This window comes from Narcine bancroftii, chromosome 7 (genome assembly GCF_036971445.1).
Source record: "Narcine bancroftii isolate sNarBan1 chromosome 7, sNarBan1.hap1, whole genome shotgun sequence".
Taxonomy (NCBI): domain Eukaryota; kingdom Metazoa; phylum Chordata; class Chondrichthyes; order Torpediniformes; family Narcinidae; genus Narcine; species Narcine bancroftii.
In genome coordinates, this window is record NC_091475.1 from 65,082,020 (window position 1) to 65,098,547 (window position 16,528).

At 43.5% G+C, this 16,528-nt stretch overlaps 1 protein-coding gene across 13 annotated transcripts in view; it reads left to right on the forward strand.

Annotated features, from left to right (window-relative positions):
- lrch1 (leucine-rich repeats and calponin homology (CH) domain containing 1) overlaps positions 1–16,528 on the forward strand; it is a 415,951-nt gene that overhangs the window by 228,662 nt on the left and 170,761 nt on the right. For all 13 annotated transcript variants that reach the window (XR_011341921.1, XR_011341922.1, XR_011341923.1 and 10 more), the window contains 2 exons: positions 3,970–4,075; positions 4,176–4,312. Coding sequence is in view for 9 of the 13 variants with exons in the window: in XM_069890277.1 (XP_069746378.1) it covers positions 3,970–4,075; positions 4,176–4,312 (243 nt within the window). In the remaining 4 variants the exon portion in view is untranslated. The remainder of the gene's footprint in view (positions 1–3,969; positions 4,076–4,175; positions 4,313–16,528) is intronic.

A 16,528-nucleotide genomic window follows, 5' to 3' on the forward strand; every position in this document is an offset into this window, starting at 1 on the left:
TTAGACATGTGGGCCCTATGTACTACTTTGAATTTCAGCAGATAGTAGCGAGCACACTAGCTGCAAGTAGTGTTAATTGTCTCAAAAAGGTTCAAATCCTCCTCCCAGTCATTCTTAATTTGGACTAAAGAGGCGGGTCTTAGCCCAGTCATCTTGTCATAAATTACAGATATTAGCCCTTTACCGGAAGATTGTAATCCAAAAAATGTATCCAGAATATTCACCTTGGGGGCTCTCGGAAAATCGATGATCTGAGATTGAATAAAGTGCCTCATTTATAAATATCCTTGCAGAGTCATAGTATCGTGAAACATGGGAACTGCTGTGCCTGTGTAACTAACATAAAATACATATCTATATAAATTTTACTTCCCAGCCCTCGCTCCATTGTCCCTCATGATTCAAGTATTCATCCAGATGTTGCTCAAATATTGTGTGACAACTTGTATTCACCATTCTCAGTGTGGTCCACATTGCTACCTCCCTCTGGGAGAAAACAAATCTTCTAAAGATTGACAGGTTCTTGATTAGCCAGGGGATCAAAGATTATGGGGAGAAGGCCAGGAAGTGGGACTGAGAGGTAAAATGAATCAGCTCATGATTGAATGATGGGGGAGTCCTGAGGCACTCAGTAGCCTATTTCTGTTCCTATGTCTTGCAGCCTTGTCCACTGCCCTGCCCTCATTTACCATTTTTGTCACCTCTTCACAAAATTCCATCAGATTTGTGAAACTCGATCTCCCACACAAGAATCCATTCTCACTACATCCATTCAGACCCTGTCTGTCTAAATGCTGGGAGATCCTGTTCCTTCAAAGCCCCTCTAGCAATTTCCCAACCCTTGGCTTATAGTTCCCAGGCATGTCCTTGCTGCATCAGCCACCCTCTAGTCTTAACAAACATCCCCAAGCCCTGGCAATGTGTCCGTTTTAATACACTCCAAAGCTGCAATGCCTCCTCCCTAATGGTTCCAATGTATTCATCAAGGGATTCTGTGCAGTGTCTTAGGTGGTGCTGTGGGAATTGAATAAGTAAGGGCCACTCGATTCATGGAACAAAAAGGTTTCCGAAAGTAAGCACAAGTAAAGGCAGGTTTTAGCTGTACCAAAGAACTACAGATTTCCCACCCACTGGCTGAAGAAATTCCTCCACATTTCTGTTCTAAGTGCCTGTTCTTCAGTCATGGTCCTCTTGTCCTAGACTCTACCACCATTGAAAACAAACTTTCTACATCTACTTAGTCCACACCTTTCAACATTCAAAATATTTCAATGAGATTCTCCCCTCATCCTCCCAAATTCCAATGAGTACAGGTCAAGAGCTGTCAAATGCTCCTTTAATTTCCAAAATCATCCTGGGATCCTCCACTGAACCCTCTCCAACATCATCACAACCCTTCGTAAGTGAGGAGCCAAAAACTGCTCACAGTTCTCCATGAGGTCTCACGTGTGCCTTATAAAGTCTGCACATTGCATCCCTGCTCTTGTATCCTATTCCTCTTGAAATGAAATTCCAATTTTGCATTTGGCTTCTTCACCACAGACAAAACGTGAAAATTTACCTGCCGATTATCCTGCACGAGGACTCTCAGGTCCCACTGCATCTGGATATTTTCAATTTTCTCCCCATTTAAAAAATATTCTGCCCATTTATTTTTTCCACCAAAGTGCATGACCATATATTTTCTGTCATTATATTTCATTTACCATTTCTCTGCCCATTCTCCTGTCCTTCTACAGCCTCTGTGTTTCCTCTACACAATCTGCTCCTCCATCTACCTTTGAATAGTCTGTAAACTTGGTCATAGAGTCACTAATTCCATAATACAAATCCATAGTACAACATAAAAATAACCGACCCCAACACCGGCCCCTGTAGAACACCATCATCAACTGGCAGCCAACCAGAATATGATCCTTGTGTTCCAACTCTCTGCTTCCTGCCAATCAGCCAATGCTCTACCCATGCTAGTAGATTTACTGTTATACCATGGGCTCTTGTTAAGGAGCCTCATGAACCTCATGAGGTTCAAGTCAAGTCACCTTTATTTATCATCCATACCATGCTCACATGGTAAACCAGGAACACAGAGCTGAAGCAAATAAACAGCATTCAAACATATGGGTTCTTGTTTTCCAGGTGGGTGAGGGCTAGATGGAGGGCGGTGGTGATGGCATTGTCTTGGAGCGGTTAGGTCTGTATGAGAAATGCAGGGGGTCTAGTGATGGGGGCAACAGGAGCTTGATGTGCCTCATGACAATGGATTTACATGGTCCTATGTGGGATCCTAGATGACCTGGCCCATTGGATTCAAAACTGGCTCAGTAGAAGAATGCAGAGAGTAGTAGCAGAGAGATGTTTCTCTGATTAACTGTGACCAGTGGTGTGCCACAGGGTTGGTATTGGGTCTGCTGCTGTTGCCATATTAAAGATTTGGTTGGCAATGAGTTCACTTGAGTAAATTTGCAGATGACACCAAAATTGGTGGTGCTGTGGATAATGATCTGTTGGGAAGATGGGCCAAGTAGCAAATGGAATTTAACTCTGACAAGTATACATCAAACCAGGGCAGGACTTATACAGTGATTGCCAAGGCCCTGGAGAGTGTTGTAGAACAGAGACCTGGGGCTACAGATGCATCCCTGAAAGGTACAACTCGGGTGGACAAGGGGGTGAAGAAGGTATTTGGCACACTGGCCTTAGTTGGGTGGGTGTTGAAAATAAAAGTTAGAAATTAACAATTACATTATTGGTGAGTCCACACTTAGAATTCTTAAAGAAGGGTTCCTGTCTATTGCTTTCCATAAATGCTGCCTCACCTGCTCAGCTTTCCAGCACTTTGGTGAATTGCACTAGTACCTCAGCATCTGCAGACTCCTAGTTTACCCACAATGAGCAGTTCTGATCACCCATCTAACTTAGTTAACCTAACTGGAAGGGTTGAGTTATAGGCAGAGGTTGAATCAACTGAGACTTTATTCCCCACAATGCAAGAGGCTGAGGGGTGACCTTAGGAAGATTTAGAAAATCATGAGGGGCATGGTTAAAGTGAATGCTCACAGTCACTTTTCCCAGGGTAGATATTTCAAAAATTAGACGGTAAAGGTTTAAGGTGAGAGAGGAGGGAATTAGGAGGAACCTGAGGGGCAATATGTTTCATTTAGGGTGACCCGTATCTGTATCCCTACAGAAGAAATAGTACATGCAGACACAGTAACAACATTTGGACAGATTTAGGGATAAGTTGTTTTTGTGGGGAGGGGTCCAAGTGCAGGCAAATGGGATTAGCTCAGAATACCATACTGGTTGGCATGGTTGAGTTGTACCGAGGGCCCTGTTCTATTCTGTATGACTCCATGACTCGAAATCCCTTCTCAGTGTCTTCTGCTCCAAGGAGAACAAAACACAGCCTCTTCAGTCTCTGTACATAACTGAGACACTCCACCTCTGCCAACCTCCTAGTGCATCTCATCTCCCTTCCTTGAGTGTGCCAGAATGCTATGCTCCATATGCAACCTAACCAGTGTCTCATAAAGTCCTCCTCACGCATGTTCTGTGCTACCTTAAAGGATCATTGGTCTTCCATGACAACAATTTTTAGTTCCTCTGTATGCCTTAGCATCCAACCATTCATGGTATATTTCTTATATCCTTATTTAATGCATCCCAAGTAAAAATGCTTCACCCTCACATTTCTTAGGATTAGATTCCATTTACCATTGCTTTAGCAGCTGATCAATATTGTTCTGAATCCTCAGCTTACCTTCCTCAATTTTTGTTTTCTGCACGTTGAAGAGGAAATGCCTTGGGATTTTTTTGAATCCAGTCTATCAGTGACCCCTCTTTGCATTCTTAATTTATTTTATAAGCATACACTGTGCTCCTTCATTAGTACAAAGCTCATTTTAGAATCATGGTGATGTTTGAAGAGATCGCTAATAATAACTTTTTTTAATTTTTGACATTCAGGATGTGAGTTGCAATGAACTTACGGCTTTACCACAACAGATGGGATACCTTCAGTCACTCAGAGAATTAAATGTCAGGCGAAATTATCTACAGATTTTGCCAGAAGGTGTGGCTGTTTTTTAACTTCTTGACACCTTGTTATTTCCACATGAAACAATGAAATAATTAAATCAAGTACAAAGCCCTTGTGTTTTTATTCCATGCAGAGCTTGCAGACCTCCCGCTGGTGAAATTATACTTTTCCTGCAATAGGATTGTGTCGATACCAATCTGCTACAGAAAGATGAAGCATCTACAGATCATCGAAATGGATAATAATCCATTGCAGTCTCCACCAGCACAGGTTAGTCATTTACTAAAACAGGGCCTGAGCTCTAGGGAGAGGTTGAGCAGGCTAGGGCTTTATTCCTCTGAGCACAGGAGGATGAGGGATCATCTCATAGAGGTGGACAAAAGCATGAGAGAAATAGATTGGGTGAGAGCACAGTCTTTATTACTGATCAATTATTGTGTGGGGCAGTAGCTGCAAAATATCGAACCAGGTCAATACAGAGGATCATCAAAATCTCCCTTTCCTCTATTGATCACAACAATTGATCATCGTTGACCTCGAGTGAAGAATTGGAAGAATGGATGGTGGCTGATGCAGCAAGAACATGCCTGGGAACTATAGGCCAGAGGTTGGGAAATTGCTAGAGGGCCTTTGAAGGGACAGGATCTCCCAGCATTTAGACAGACAGGGTCTGAATGGATGTAGTGAGAATGGATTCTAGTGTGGGAGATTGAGTCTCACAAATCTGATGGAATTTTTTGAAGAGGTGACAAAAATGGTTAATGACGGCAGGGCAGTGGATAAGGCCATAAGACATAAGAACAGAAATAGGCTACTCAGTGCCTCAGGACTGCCCCACCATTCAATCATGAGCTGATTCATTTTACCTTTCAGTCCCATTCCCACCTTCTCCCCATAACCTTTGATCCCCTGGCGAATCAAGAACCTGTCAATCTTTGCCTTAAACACACCCAATGACCTGGCCTCCACACAACCTGTAGCAAAGAATTCTACAAATTTCCCACCCACTGGCTGAAGAAATTCCTCCACATTTCTGTTCTAAGTGCCTGGTCTAAAGTCATGGTCCTCTTGTCCTAGACACTAACACCATTGAAAACAAACTTTCTACATTTACTTAGTCCACACCTTTCAACTTTCAAAATATTTCAATGAGATTCCCCCCTCATTCTCCCAAATTCCAATGAGTACAGGTCAAGAGATGTCAAATGCTCCTTTCATTTCCAGAATCATCCTGGGATCCTCCACTGAACCCTCTCCAACGTCACCACATCCCTTTGTAAGTGAGGAGCCAAAAACTGCGCACAATTCTCCATGAGGTCTCACGTGTGCCTTATAAAGCCTTCACATCACATCCCTACTCTTGTATCCTATTCCTCTTGAAATGAAATTCCAACTTTGAATTTGGCTTCTTCACCACAGACAAAACGTGAAAGTTTACCTGACGACTATCCTGCATGAGGACTCTCAGGTCCCTCTGCATTTGGATATTTTCAATTTTCTTCCCATTTAAAAAATATTCTGCCAATTTATTTTTTCTACCAATGTGCATGACTGTATACTTTCCAACATTATATTTCTTTTACCACTTCTCTGCCCATTTTCTTGATCTGGTTATGTCCTTCTACAGCTTCTGTGTTTCCTTAATCCTACCTGTTTCTCCAGCTACCTTCGAATCATCTGCAAACTCAGCCACAAAGCCATTCATTCTATAATCCAAATCATTAATGTACAACATAAAAGGAAGTGGCCCCCACACCGACCCCTGTAGAACACCACCAGCAACTGGCAGCCAACCAGAATATGTTCCCTGTATTCCCTCTCTCTGCTTCCTGCCAATCAGCCAATGCCCTACTCACTCTAGTGTTATACCATGGGCTCTTATCTTGTTAAGTAGCCTCATGTGCAGCACCTTGTTAAAGGCCTTCTGAAAATCCACTGCATCTCCTTTACCCAGTCTGCTTGTTACTTCAAAGAATTCCAATAGGTTTGGCAAGCAAGACTTTCCCTTCATGTGCCTCCAAAACCTTCCCAAACATTGACATCAGGCCAATTGGCCCATTATTTCCTTACTGCTGCCTCCTCACTTCTTTAATAATGGGGTGACATTTACGATTTGTGGTCTTCCAGGACCATGCCAAAATCTAATGATTCCTGAAAGATCATTCCCAATGGCTGCAGAATTGACACCACCCATTACTTCTTTCAGAGCCCAAGGGTGCAATCCATCTGGTCCAGGAGACTTCTCCACCCTGAGACATTTCAGCTTTCTACACTCACTTCCTTTCAACATCCGGCACACTTCTCACGTCTTCCCCAGTGAAGAGCAAAATACTCATTCAGTTCCTCTGCCATTTTCTGGTCTCCCATTATTATTTCCCCAGCATCATTTTCTAAATCTACTCTCACCTCTCTTTTACTCTTTATATACTTGAAGAAGCTTTGACTATCCTCTTTAATATTATTTGCTGGCCATTTTTATACTTGGTAGCCTGCATGCTACGTGAAGTGTGGAGTAAGAATGACACACACACACAGTTGAGTTGAAGTCAAAGACTGATTTATTGCTCTGCCAGCTGTGCTTATATTCAGTCCCTGCCTCTGATGATGGGAGTGACATCATCACAGCACCGGCCTCCGAATAGGAAGTCCCAGCCCACCTATGGTGGTTTTGGGTATGTCCTTGGGGTGCAATGCGATTTGATGATAACCCCTGATTAAATCGACCTTTGAAAACACCTCTGCTCCTTGTAAGTTGGGGATCAAGTCCTGGATATTGGGCACGGGGTGTCTGTCCGGTGTGCTGGCCTCATTGAGGCATCGGTAATCACCACATGGCCTCCACCCTCCTGCTACCTTCAGGACTATGTGCAGGGGGGAGGCCCAGGGGCTGTCCAACCACCATACTATCCCCAACTCCTCAATTTTCTAAATTCCTCTTTGGTGAGGGGATGCTTATCAGGCTACGACTTTCCTGGGGTCTCTGAAGTCCACTTTAGCAAGCAAGAGTTGGATATCCTCAGGCAACTGCTCCAGAAAAATCTGCTAAAAGAGCAGGTAAGGCCTGTGCCCCTTGGTGAGTGTAAGCATCTTGCTCATGAGGAACCCTGTCCTCCAAACCGTCAAAGTGTAACAGATGGACAGGCGCTCACACCGTGATAGCCCGAAAATGCGGGTTAGTAGCTCCATGAGGGCACCATATTTGCCCTGCCCCGGAGGCTGCCGTAGGAAATAGACGACCCTCGCTGCCATGTCCTGGTAGAGCGAGCTCACTACATAGTAGTAGCAGGTGTCGTCAGCGGCGATGTGTCGAAGGTGGAACTGGGCCTCGGTCTGCTCGATCCACATGTGTGGCTGCAACTCCCAGAACATTGGCAGCTTTAGCGAGACCATGTGGAGAGCTGCTTGGTCCGTCATCTTTGGGTCCAACTGCTGGTTGGACCTGCTGGGGTCAGCAATGTAGTGTGTGCGCTGCCACGAAGTGTGGAGTAAGAATGACACACACACAGTCGAGTTGAGGTCAAAGACTGATTTATTGTACTGCCAGATCTGTTTATATTCACTCCCTGCCTTTGACAGCAGGAGTGACATCATTGCAGTGCTGGCTTCCGACTGGCCGACTTTCCTGCTGTTACCCGTCGTACGGTAGGTCATGCAGGATGACAGCCAATTTTGCAGGCCATTTTGTGAGCCAGGTCGCGACTCGGTTTGTGGCCAGCTACAACTTCATCTTTTCCCTCCTTAAGCTTTTTAGTTATTTTCTGCAAGTTTTAAAAACTTTCTGATCTTCCCACTAATTTTTTTGCTTTCTTGTATTTCTTTTCCTTTAACGTAGATGTTTGAAATGGGCAGGAGGTCCGATCCTATGATGGACCTGGCTGTGTTTGTTGTCTTCAGCAGCTTTCTGCATTCCTGAGCACTTCAATTCCCAAACCAGGCTGAGATGCAACCAGTCACTATATTTTCCACCTCTGTAAGTTTGATGGACAGGCAAAATCTCCTCAGACAACTGGAAAGTAAAGACTTTGGCGGATCTACTTCACGGTTGCCTAAGTAATACATTTTCACTGTTATGTAATGTTCTGTTTCTGGTGTCCTCCTTATCACAGACCTCAGGGTTTCCCATAGTCTCCAACCACTCCCCCCCCCCGACCCCCCACCATCGATCTTGTATTTGTGCTGTATAGAGGAATCACAGAACACTACAGCACAGAAAATAAGCCATTCTAGTCTGCCATCCATTTTCTCACTGACCTGCTCCCATTCCATAACCCTCCAGAATTCTCCCATCCAAGTATCTATCCAATTTGTTCTTAAAGCTCAAGATCGAGCCCACATTCACCACATCAGATGGCAGCTCATTCCACACTCCCAACCACTCTCTAAGTGAGGAGGTTCCCCCCCAAGTTCCCCCTAAACCTTTCCCCTTTCAGCTTAAAACTTTGACCTCTCGTATTTATCTCCCCAATCTAAGTGAAAAAAGCCTACTAGCATCCACTCTGTCTATACCTCTCATAATCTTGTAAACCTCAATCAAATCTCCCCTCATTCTTCTTCACTCCAAGGAATAAAGTCCTAACCTGTTTAACCTTTCCCTGTAACTCAACTCCTGAATACCCAACAGCATCCTAGTAAATCTTCTCTGCACTCTTTCAATTTTACTGATATCCTTCCTGTTGTTTGGTGACCAGAACTGCACACAATATTCCAAATTTGGCCTCATCAATGTCTTAAACAATTCAACATAACATCCAACTCCTATACTCAATACTTTGATTTATAAAGGCTAAGATGCCAAAAGCTTTCTTTACAACCCTGTGCATCTGCGACACCACCTTTAGGGAACAATCTACCTTTATCCCCAGATCTTTCTGCTTCTTCACACTCCCCAGTGCCCTATCATTACTGTGTATGTCCTACCTTGGCTTGCCCTTCCAAAATACATCACCTCATACTCCATCTGCCTATTCTCTCAATTGGTTAAAATCCCTCTGCAAGCTTTGAAAATCTTCCTCACTGTCCACAAAGCCTTTGTATCATCAGCAAACTTGCTGATCCAATTCACCACATTATCATCCAGATCATAAAAACAATGGTCCCAGCACTGATCCCTGAGGAACACCAATAATCACAGTCCTTTAGTCTGAGAAGCAACCATCCACTACCACTCTCTCTTTTCTCCCACACAGCCAATTTCAAATCCAGTTTACAACCTCTCCATAGATATCTCGTGTCTGAACCTTTTAAACTAACCTCTCATGTGCGACCTTATCTAACTTCTTAGTACCTGCCTCGAAAAACTCTACAAGATTCGTTAAACATGACCTACCATGCACAAAGCCATGCTGACTGTCCTTAATCAGCCCATGGCTGTCCAAATACCTATATATCCTATCTCTCAGAACTCCTAATAATTTACATACTACTGACGTCAGGCTCACCGGCCTATAATTACCGGGTTATTTTTGGAGTCTTTTTTTAAACAACAGGACAACATGAACTACTCTCCAATCTTCTAGCACCTCACCCTTGGCCAAGGACATTTTGAAAGTATCAGCCAGCGCCCCTGAAATTTTTACACTAGTTTTCTTCAAGGCCTGAGGGAATATCATATCTGGCCTGAGTGATTTATCTACCTTTATTCGCTGTCAGGCAGCGGGAACTTACACCTCCTTAATCTCCATATGTTTCATGTCCCTTCTGTTTATTTTCCTTCTGTCTGTATGCATTCTTCTGGCTTCCTGAGTAAATACTGATACATAAAACTGTTTAAGATCTTCCCCATTACATGAGGCTCCACACGTAGTTAACCACTCTGATCTTCGAGGGAACCAATTATGTCCCTTACTATCCTTTTATTCTTAATATATGTTTATAAAAATTTTAAAAATCAAAATTAAACATGTTTTGAGGATTTTTCAGTTTTGATGAAGGTCATCAAATGCAGAAAGGTTCTCTGTTTCTGTCTGTCTTTAATGTTTCCAGCATTGTTGTTTCAATATCATTTTATACCATCTGATTCCAATATTAATGCAGAACTGTTGTTGGTGGTGGCTCATTGGAATTCTGTCTGGCAGACTTTCAATTCCTTTCATCCTATATGAATTATTAATTTCTTCCTCAGTTTTTTCAGGATCTGATTTTCTGAATGGCAGTTTTGTGAATTATACTCAATAATCTTGTGCTGTCCCTTGCATTTCAGTTACCTGGGTATCTTCTGTCAGGTCCAGGGACATCTGCCTTAATGCTCTACAAAAGACGCAGAACCACTTCTTCCTCAACACGAAAATACCCTTAAACATGAACATTGCCTACAATGCTCTCAGTATCCTCCATGTTCTACTTGCTGAATATCATTTAGTTCCTCAGTAACCTCCTCTGACTCCTAGCATAACTTGCCTCCTTTGTCCTTAAATGGTTTTATCCTTTCCCTAGTTATCATCCTATTTTTAATATGGTTGCTGTGGGAATTGAGAGAAGAGTAGCGATGATCTTTGAGTCCTTTTTGGCCGCAGAGGAGTTACCTGAGGATTGGAGAATGGCAAATTTAGTCCCCTTGTTTAAAAAATGTTATAGGGAGAATTCTGGGAATTATAGACCAGTGAGTCTTACATCAGTGGTGTGAAAACTAGTGGAGAAGATACTTAAGGACAGGATCTGTGAGTACAGTCTACTCAAGGATGGTCAGCATAGCTTTGCGAAGAGAAGGTCATACCTCACAGACCTAATTGAGTTTTTTGAAGAGTAACAAAAGAAATTGATGAATGTAGAATGTAGATGTGGTCTACATGGGTTTTAGCAAGGTCCCCCATGAGGCACGGGATCAGTGGAAAATTAGCTGTATGGATAAAGAATTGGCTTGTAGAAAGAAAGCAGAGAGTAGTAGTGGAAGGAAAGTATTCTACCTGGAGGTCGGTGACTAGTGGAATGTCGCAGGGATCTATTCTGGGACTCCTGCTCTTTGTGATTTTTATAAATGAACTGGATGAAGAGGCAGATGGATGGATCATTAAGTTTGCGGATGACACGAAGGTTGGAGGAGCTGAAGGTTGTTGAAGGTTACAAGAGGATATAGACCGGATACAGAGTTGGACAGAAAGGTGGCAGATGGAGTTCAATCCGGATAAGTGTGTGGTGATGCATTTTGGAAGGACAAACCAGAAGGCTGTATACAGGGTTAATGTCAGTTATTTAAGAGAGTGGATGAACAGAAGGACCTTGGGGTTCAAATCCATACTTTTCTCAAGGTCACCATGCAGGATGCTAAGATAGTTAAGAAGGCTTGTGGGATTCTGGGCTTCATTAATAGAGGGATTAAGTTCAGGAGTAGAGAGGTCATGATGCAACTCTGCAAATTGTGTTAAAACTACACGTAGAATACTGGGTTTAGTTCATTATAGGAAGGATGTGGAAGCTGTGGAGAGGGTGCAGAGGAGATTTACCAGGATGCTACCTGGATTGGGAAACAAGTCTTATGAGGCAAGGTTAGCAGAGCTGGGTCTTCTCTTTGGAGCATAGAAGGATGAGAGTAGACATGATATAGGTCTACAAGATTATAAGCGGCATAGATTGGTGGCCATCCAGCACCTGTTTCCCAGGGCAGGACCAGCAAACACCAGAGGACATCTGTACAAAGAGAAGGGAGGGAAGTTTAGGGGAGCTATCAGGGGTAAGTTATTTTATACAGAGAGTGGTCGGTGCCTGGAATGCCTTGTTGGAGATGGTGGAGGTCTAAACATTATGGGTATTTAACAGATGGACCAAAAGTAGAGGGGTGCGGGGTAGGGAGGTTTTAGTATTTTGTTAGGAATATATGGGTTGGCACAACATCGAGAGCTGAAGGGCCTGTACTGTTCTTTATGTTCTATTTTCTATAAGCATAAACTACCTTGGGATTCACTTTAATTCTCCTTGCAAAGAACACTTCATGACCTTATTTGGTCCTTCTAATGTCCCTCATGATCTCTTTCCTGAAATCTTCATATTACCTAAGGGCCCAGTCTGATTTTAGCTTCCTAAACCTGACATGCGCTTCCTTTTACTTTTTGACTGAATTCTCAACCTGTCTCGCTGCCTAGATTCTCTTACCCTGCATCCCTGTCCTTTGCTCTGAGACATGCCAGTCCTTAAACAACTCACGTGTGGAGTGATACAAGAAACTCTGCAGTGCACGACACACATGTACTTTTGTTCAATAACAACTGCTCACAATTAACTACCCTAGCCCCTACCTAACAATGTCAGAATTCGCCCTCCCTAATTTAAATTTTTAAACAATTTGATTTTTTAACATTTGCTTTAGCATGTTAGAAGTTGATTGTGGCCCATGAAACCCTGCTATCCAATTACACTCAATTAACCTACCAGTCCTGGTCATTTTGGAAGGTGGGAGAAAACCAGAACACCCAGAGAAAACACATCCAGGTCATGTGGAGAACATACAGAGAGCAGTGGGTTGCTGGTGCTTTAATATTCTACGCTAACCCTGTAGCCCAATTTAGTACTTACCCACAAAGTCAGGGTTTATCATTATTTATAGCTATATAGAAGGAAAAGGAATTGTGATCACCACTCTGAAAATTTTCCCCCACTAAAAGTCCAATCACCTTGCCAGGCTCATTTCCCAGTACAAAATCGAGCATGGCACCTTAACTGGGATTATCTGCATACTGCTTCAGGAATCCCTCCTGGATTTGTTCATTATGACTTCAGTTTATTCAAGATTTAAGATTCTTTTATTGTCATGTAATGTGTAATATTACAAGAAACTTGCTTTAGATTTGCCATCAGCAGAAGCTGCCAGGCAACTTACAGTCAGAGAAAAGGAAGCAAAACAGAGTCCTCCCAGAGTCACCGATACCTGGTACCCATTCAGCCAGGCTTGAGCCAGTCTCCAGCAGTTCACAGCCTGGTGTGAGTCCTTTGAGCACAGTTGGAAGCAGCCCACAGCCTGCATGGGTTCCTTGACTCGAGTAGCCATGCCCCATGGCTGGATGCTGCCATGGTCAGCATCCAGGGAAAGCTCTGAGTCATTTTCATGTTGAATAACCTATCAACTTGGTCATAATTTTAATCAATGGAGTAAACTTAGGATTTAGCAAAAAATAAATTTATAACCAGTAAGAAATCATGAGGTTGAACTAACACAGAAGATAATTGGTGCAAAAGTAGGTGAATCCCTTAACATTGTTGCATGAATTGACATGCTTCTTTAGTCTGAATGGGATAAATGAGCATAGGTTTCTATTTTGGCCTTGGCTGGTGTACTATATTTGCCTATAGCCGTAGTATTGTCTTCTTGACCACAGCTGGAGAACTGTGTCTGTTTGACCACAGCTGGAGAACTGTGTTTGACCACAGCTGGAGAATTGTCTCTGTTCGACCACAGCTGGAAAACTGTCTGACCACAGCTGGAGAACTGTGTCAATTGGACCACAGCTAGAGAACTGTGTCAGTTTGAACACTGCTGGAGAACTATCTCTGTTTGAACACAGCTGGAGAACTGTCTGTTTGACCACAGCTGGAAACTGTGTCTGTTTGTGCACAGCTGGAGAACTGTGTCAGTTGCACCACAGCTGGAGAACTGTTTCAGTTTGACCACAGCTGGAGAACTGTGTCAGTTTGGCCACAGATGGAGAACTGTGTCAGTTGGACCACAGCTGGAGAACTGTTTCAGTTTGACCACAGCTGGAGAACTGTGTCAGTTTGCCACAGCTGAGGAATAGGTCTGATTGACCAAAGCTGGTGCATTGTGTCTGGATACAGCAGGAGAACTGTGTCAGTTTGACCACAGCTGGAGAACTGTGTCAGTTTATACACAGTTGGAGAATTGTGTCAGTTTGACCACAGCTGAGGAATAGGTCTGATTGACCAAAGCTGGTGCATTGTATCTGGATACAGCAGGAGAACTGTGTCAGTTTGACCACAGCTGGAGAACTGTGTCAGTTTGTACACAGCAGGAGAACTGTGTCAGTTTGACCACAGCTGAGGAATAGGTCTGATTGACCAAAGCTCGTGCATTGTGTCTGGATACAGCTGGAGAACTGTGTCACTTTTACCACAGCTAGAGAACTGTGTCAGTTTAACCACAGCTGAAGAACTGTAGTTATGTCCATGACAACTGTAGATTCATGCTTTGGTTGAATCTTGCAGTCGGAGTCACTCATTATAGCAACTACTTCAGTAGAGCTACTATAGCAATACACATACACTGGGTCAGTCAACACAAGACGGTTTATTTGGGCTTTACATGCTTGTTTTATACACCTCATGTCTCAGGCTCCATGGGACTGGCCGGTTTAAATTAAGCACAATGAGAGTCCCATGCCTCTGCCAGGAGGCCCAGCAAACCAACGTGCCATTACTCACAGCTAGTTCCTGCCTCATCCCTTCATAATTAGCCCTTCCCCAGTAAAGCACTTTTCTAGTTTGAATGTTTTTACCTTTTTCCATAGTTCTGTTGAAGCTCTCATCAAAATGCTCTGCTACCTGACCAGGTTCATTCCCCAGTACCAGATCCAGTATGCCCTTTCCTCTTGTTGGCTGGTCCACAGACTGTGTCAGGAATCCTTCTTGAACACTCCTGACAAATTCAACCCCATCTATCCCTCTTGCCAGTAGGTGCCAGTCAATATTGGGGAAGTTGAAATCACCCATAACTACCATTCTGTATTTCCCACACTATTCCAAAATATACCTGCTTATCTGCTCCTCAGTGTCCTGAGGGCTATTTGGGGGCATATAGACCACCCCCAGAACAGTGATAGCTCCCTTCCTATTTCTGACTTCCACCCACACTGACTCAGTGAACACTCCCTCTGCAGTGTCCACCCTTTTGATAGCCCCGATACTATCCGTTACTGGTACATACAGGAAGAATAAAGAAAATTGATCAATTCTGCAATTATTGCAACCTCCTTGATTTCAGCTATTATCTTTGATAGAACGTGGGCTGATAAGGACTGTATCAGATCATTTTGTGTTTCAGGGCTGAGATATGTTGCATTTCAATCACTCAATAATAAATGTTGCTCCAGTAATGTATCATTTTTGGCAAGCACCTTAATAAATTTTTAAAAATTGCCTTCATTTGTACTTGGGGAACCTAAACCTTGATACTCACGATGACCACAGAATGCCAATCTCTGTTTTCCTTCCCAAATAGAGAACCACATCTAACACAGGTTAGAATCATCCTATTTTCTCCATCTCTTTCCTTTTTGCTTTTTGGTGACTCACTTTTTTCATGTTTTTCAATTTTGTGTGTACCTTTAACAAAAATCGCAACCAGTTTTTAGATCTCACTATAACCACCCGACCAATTTGCAAAAAGCCACAAGCAAAACAAAGCAGTGTTTGCTTTTGATGAGTAAACCAGCCAGTGCCCATCCACTTCACAACCACTTTTAACTTGTGTCTTGTACCAAGTTGCACTAAAATGATGCCCAGTTTCATCTTTTGGAAAAATGTCAAAATTATCTTCAAGACCTGGCTGACAAGGCCTGACTCAAGAAGGGCATATACTAGATCAGGTATTACAGGTGTGGATCTGTTGGGTATTCTGTGTGTGTGTTAATGATCGCACGTGGTCTTACTGCATCATCTTTGCCCTTTGGATGATAGTCTGCTGAAGTGGTCACATCTTCTAAGGGCTCCACTTCCACCACCTGTGCAGCCAGAGCAGCCATGGAGGTGTCACCAGCCCTGAGACCAAAAGTAGTGTTACGAGTCCAGAGGACCCCAAACCCCAGCAGCAATAGATATGCACCACGGGATACTTAAACATGAAAATAGAATCAAACTTTAACTTATCTCTATTCACTCACTTAACCTACTTAACCCCCTTCTAATTCTAAGTGCACGTGTGTGTAATGTGTGTGTAAGTTCAACAAAATTCTTTGGTTCACAGTCCAATCTCATTGGTTGCAGGCAATTCTTGTACTGAGCACAGATGTTAACATTAAAATTCACCAAGCTTTAGTGCTTAACAGGTAAGTGGTTACCACTCAGGAGGGTTCTTATTGGTTTTCGGAGAGAGTTTTTCTTGTTTTGGATCACCACAGAGTTCCTTTCTGTTTCTCCTATTCCAAGGGAAACACCGGACAGCCACTCCTCTTCTCTGACCAAGCCGACTTCCAAAGCTTGCCAGCTTATCCCTCTGGAACCGATTACTGTAGCCGCTTTCAGGTGGCCAGAATACCCGACTGTTAACCCACCTATTCTACTCCAATGCAGCTGTCAGGTGGCCACATGAAAGTGGATAACCTGGCCAGGAGGAGCATTTAACTAACCCTCCTCGGGTAGGTATATTCTCCCGCTCAGAGAATCCCCCGTTGCACCTGAAAGCAGCACCAGGCAAAGCCGCTCACATCTTTCAGATACTTAGCAGTTCCCGCTGCCTGATGGTCCCTGGCGCAGCGCTGATGTCCCGCGCCAGCCGCCCCAGTCCTGACATCCCACGGCGGGGGCTGTCAGGCAGCAAGGAGGGGG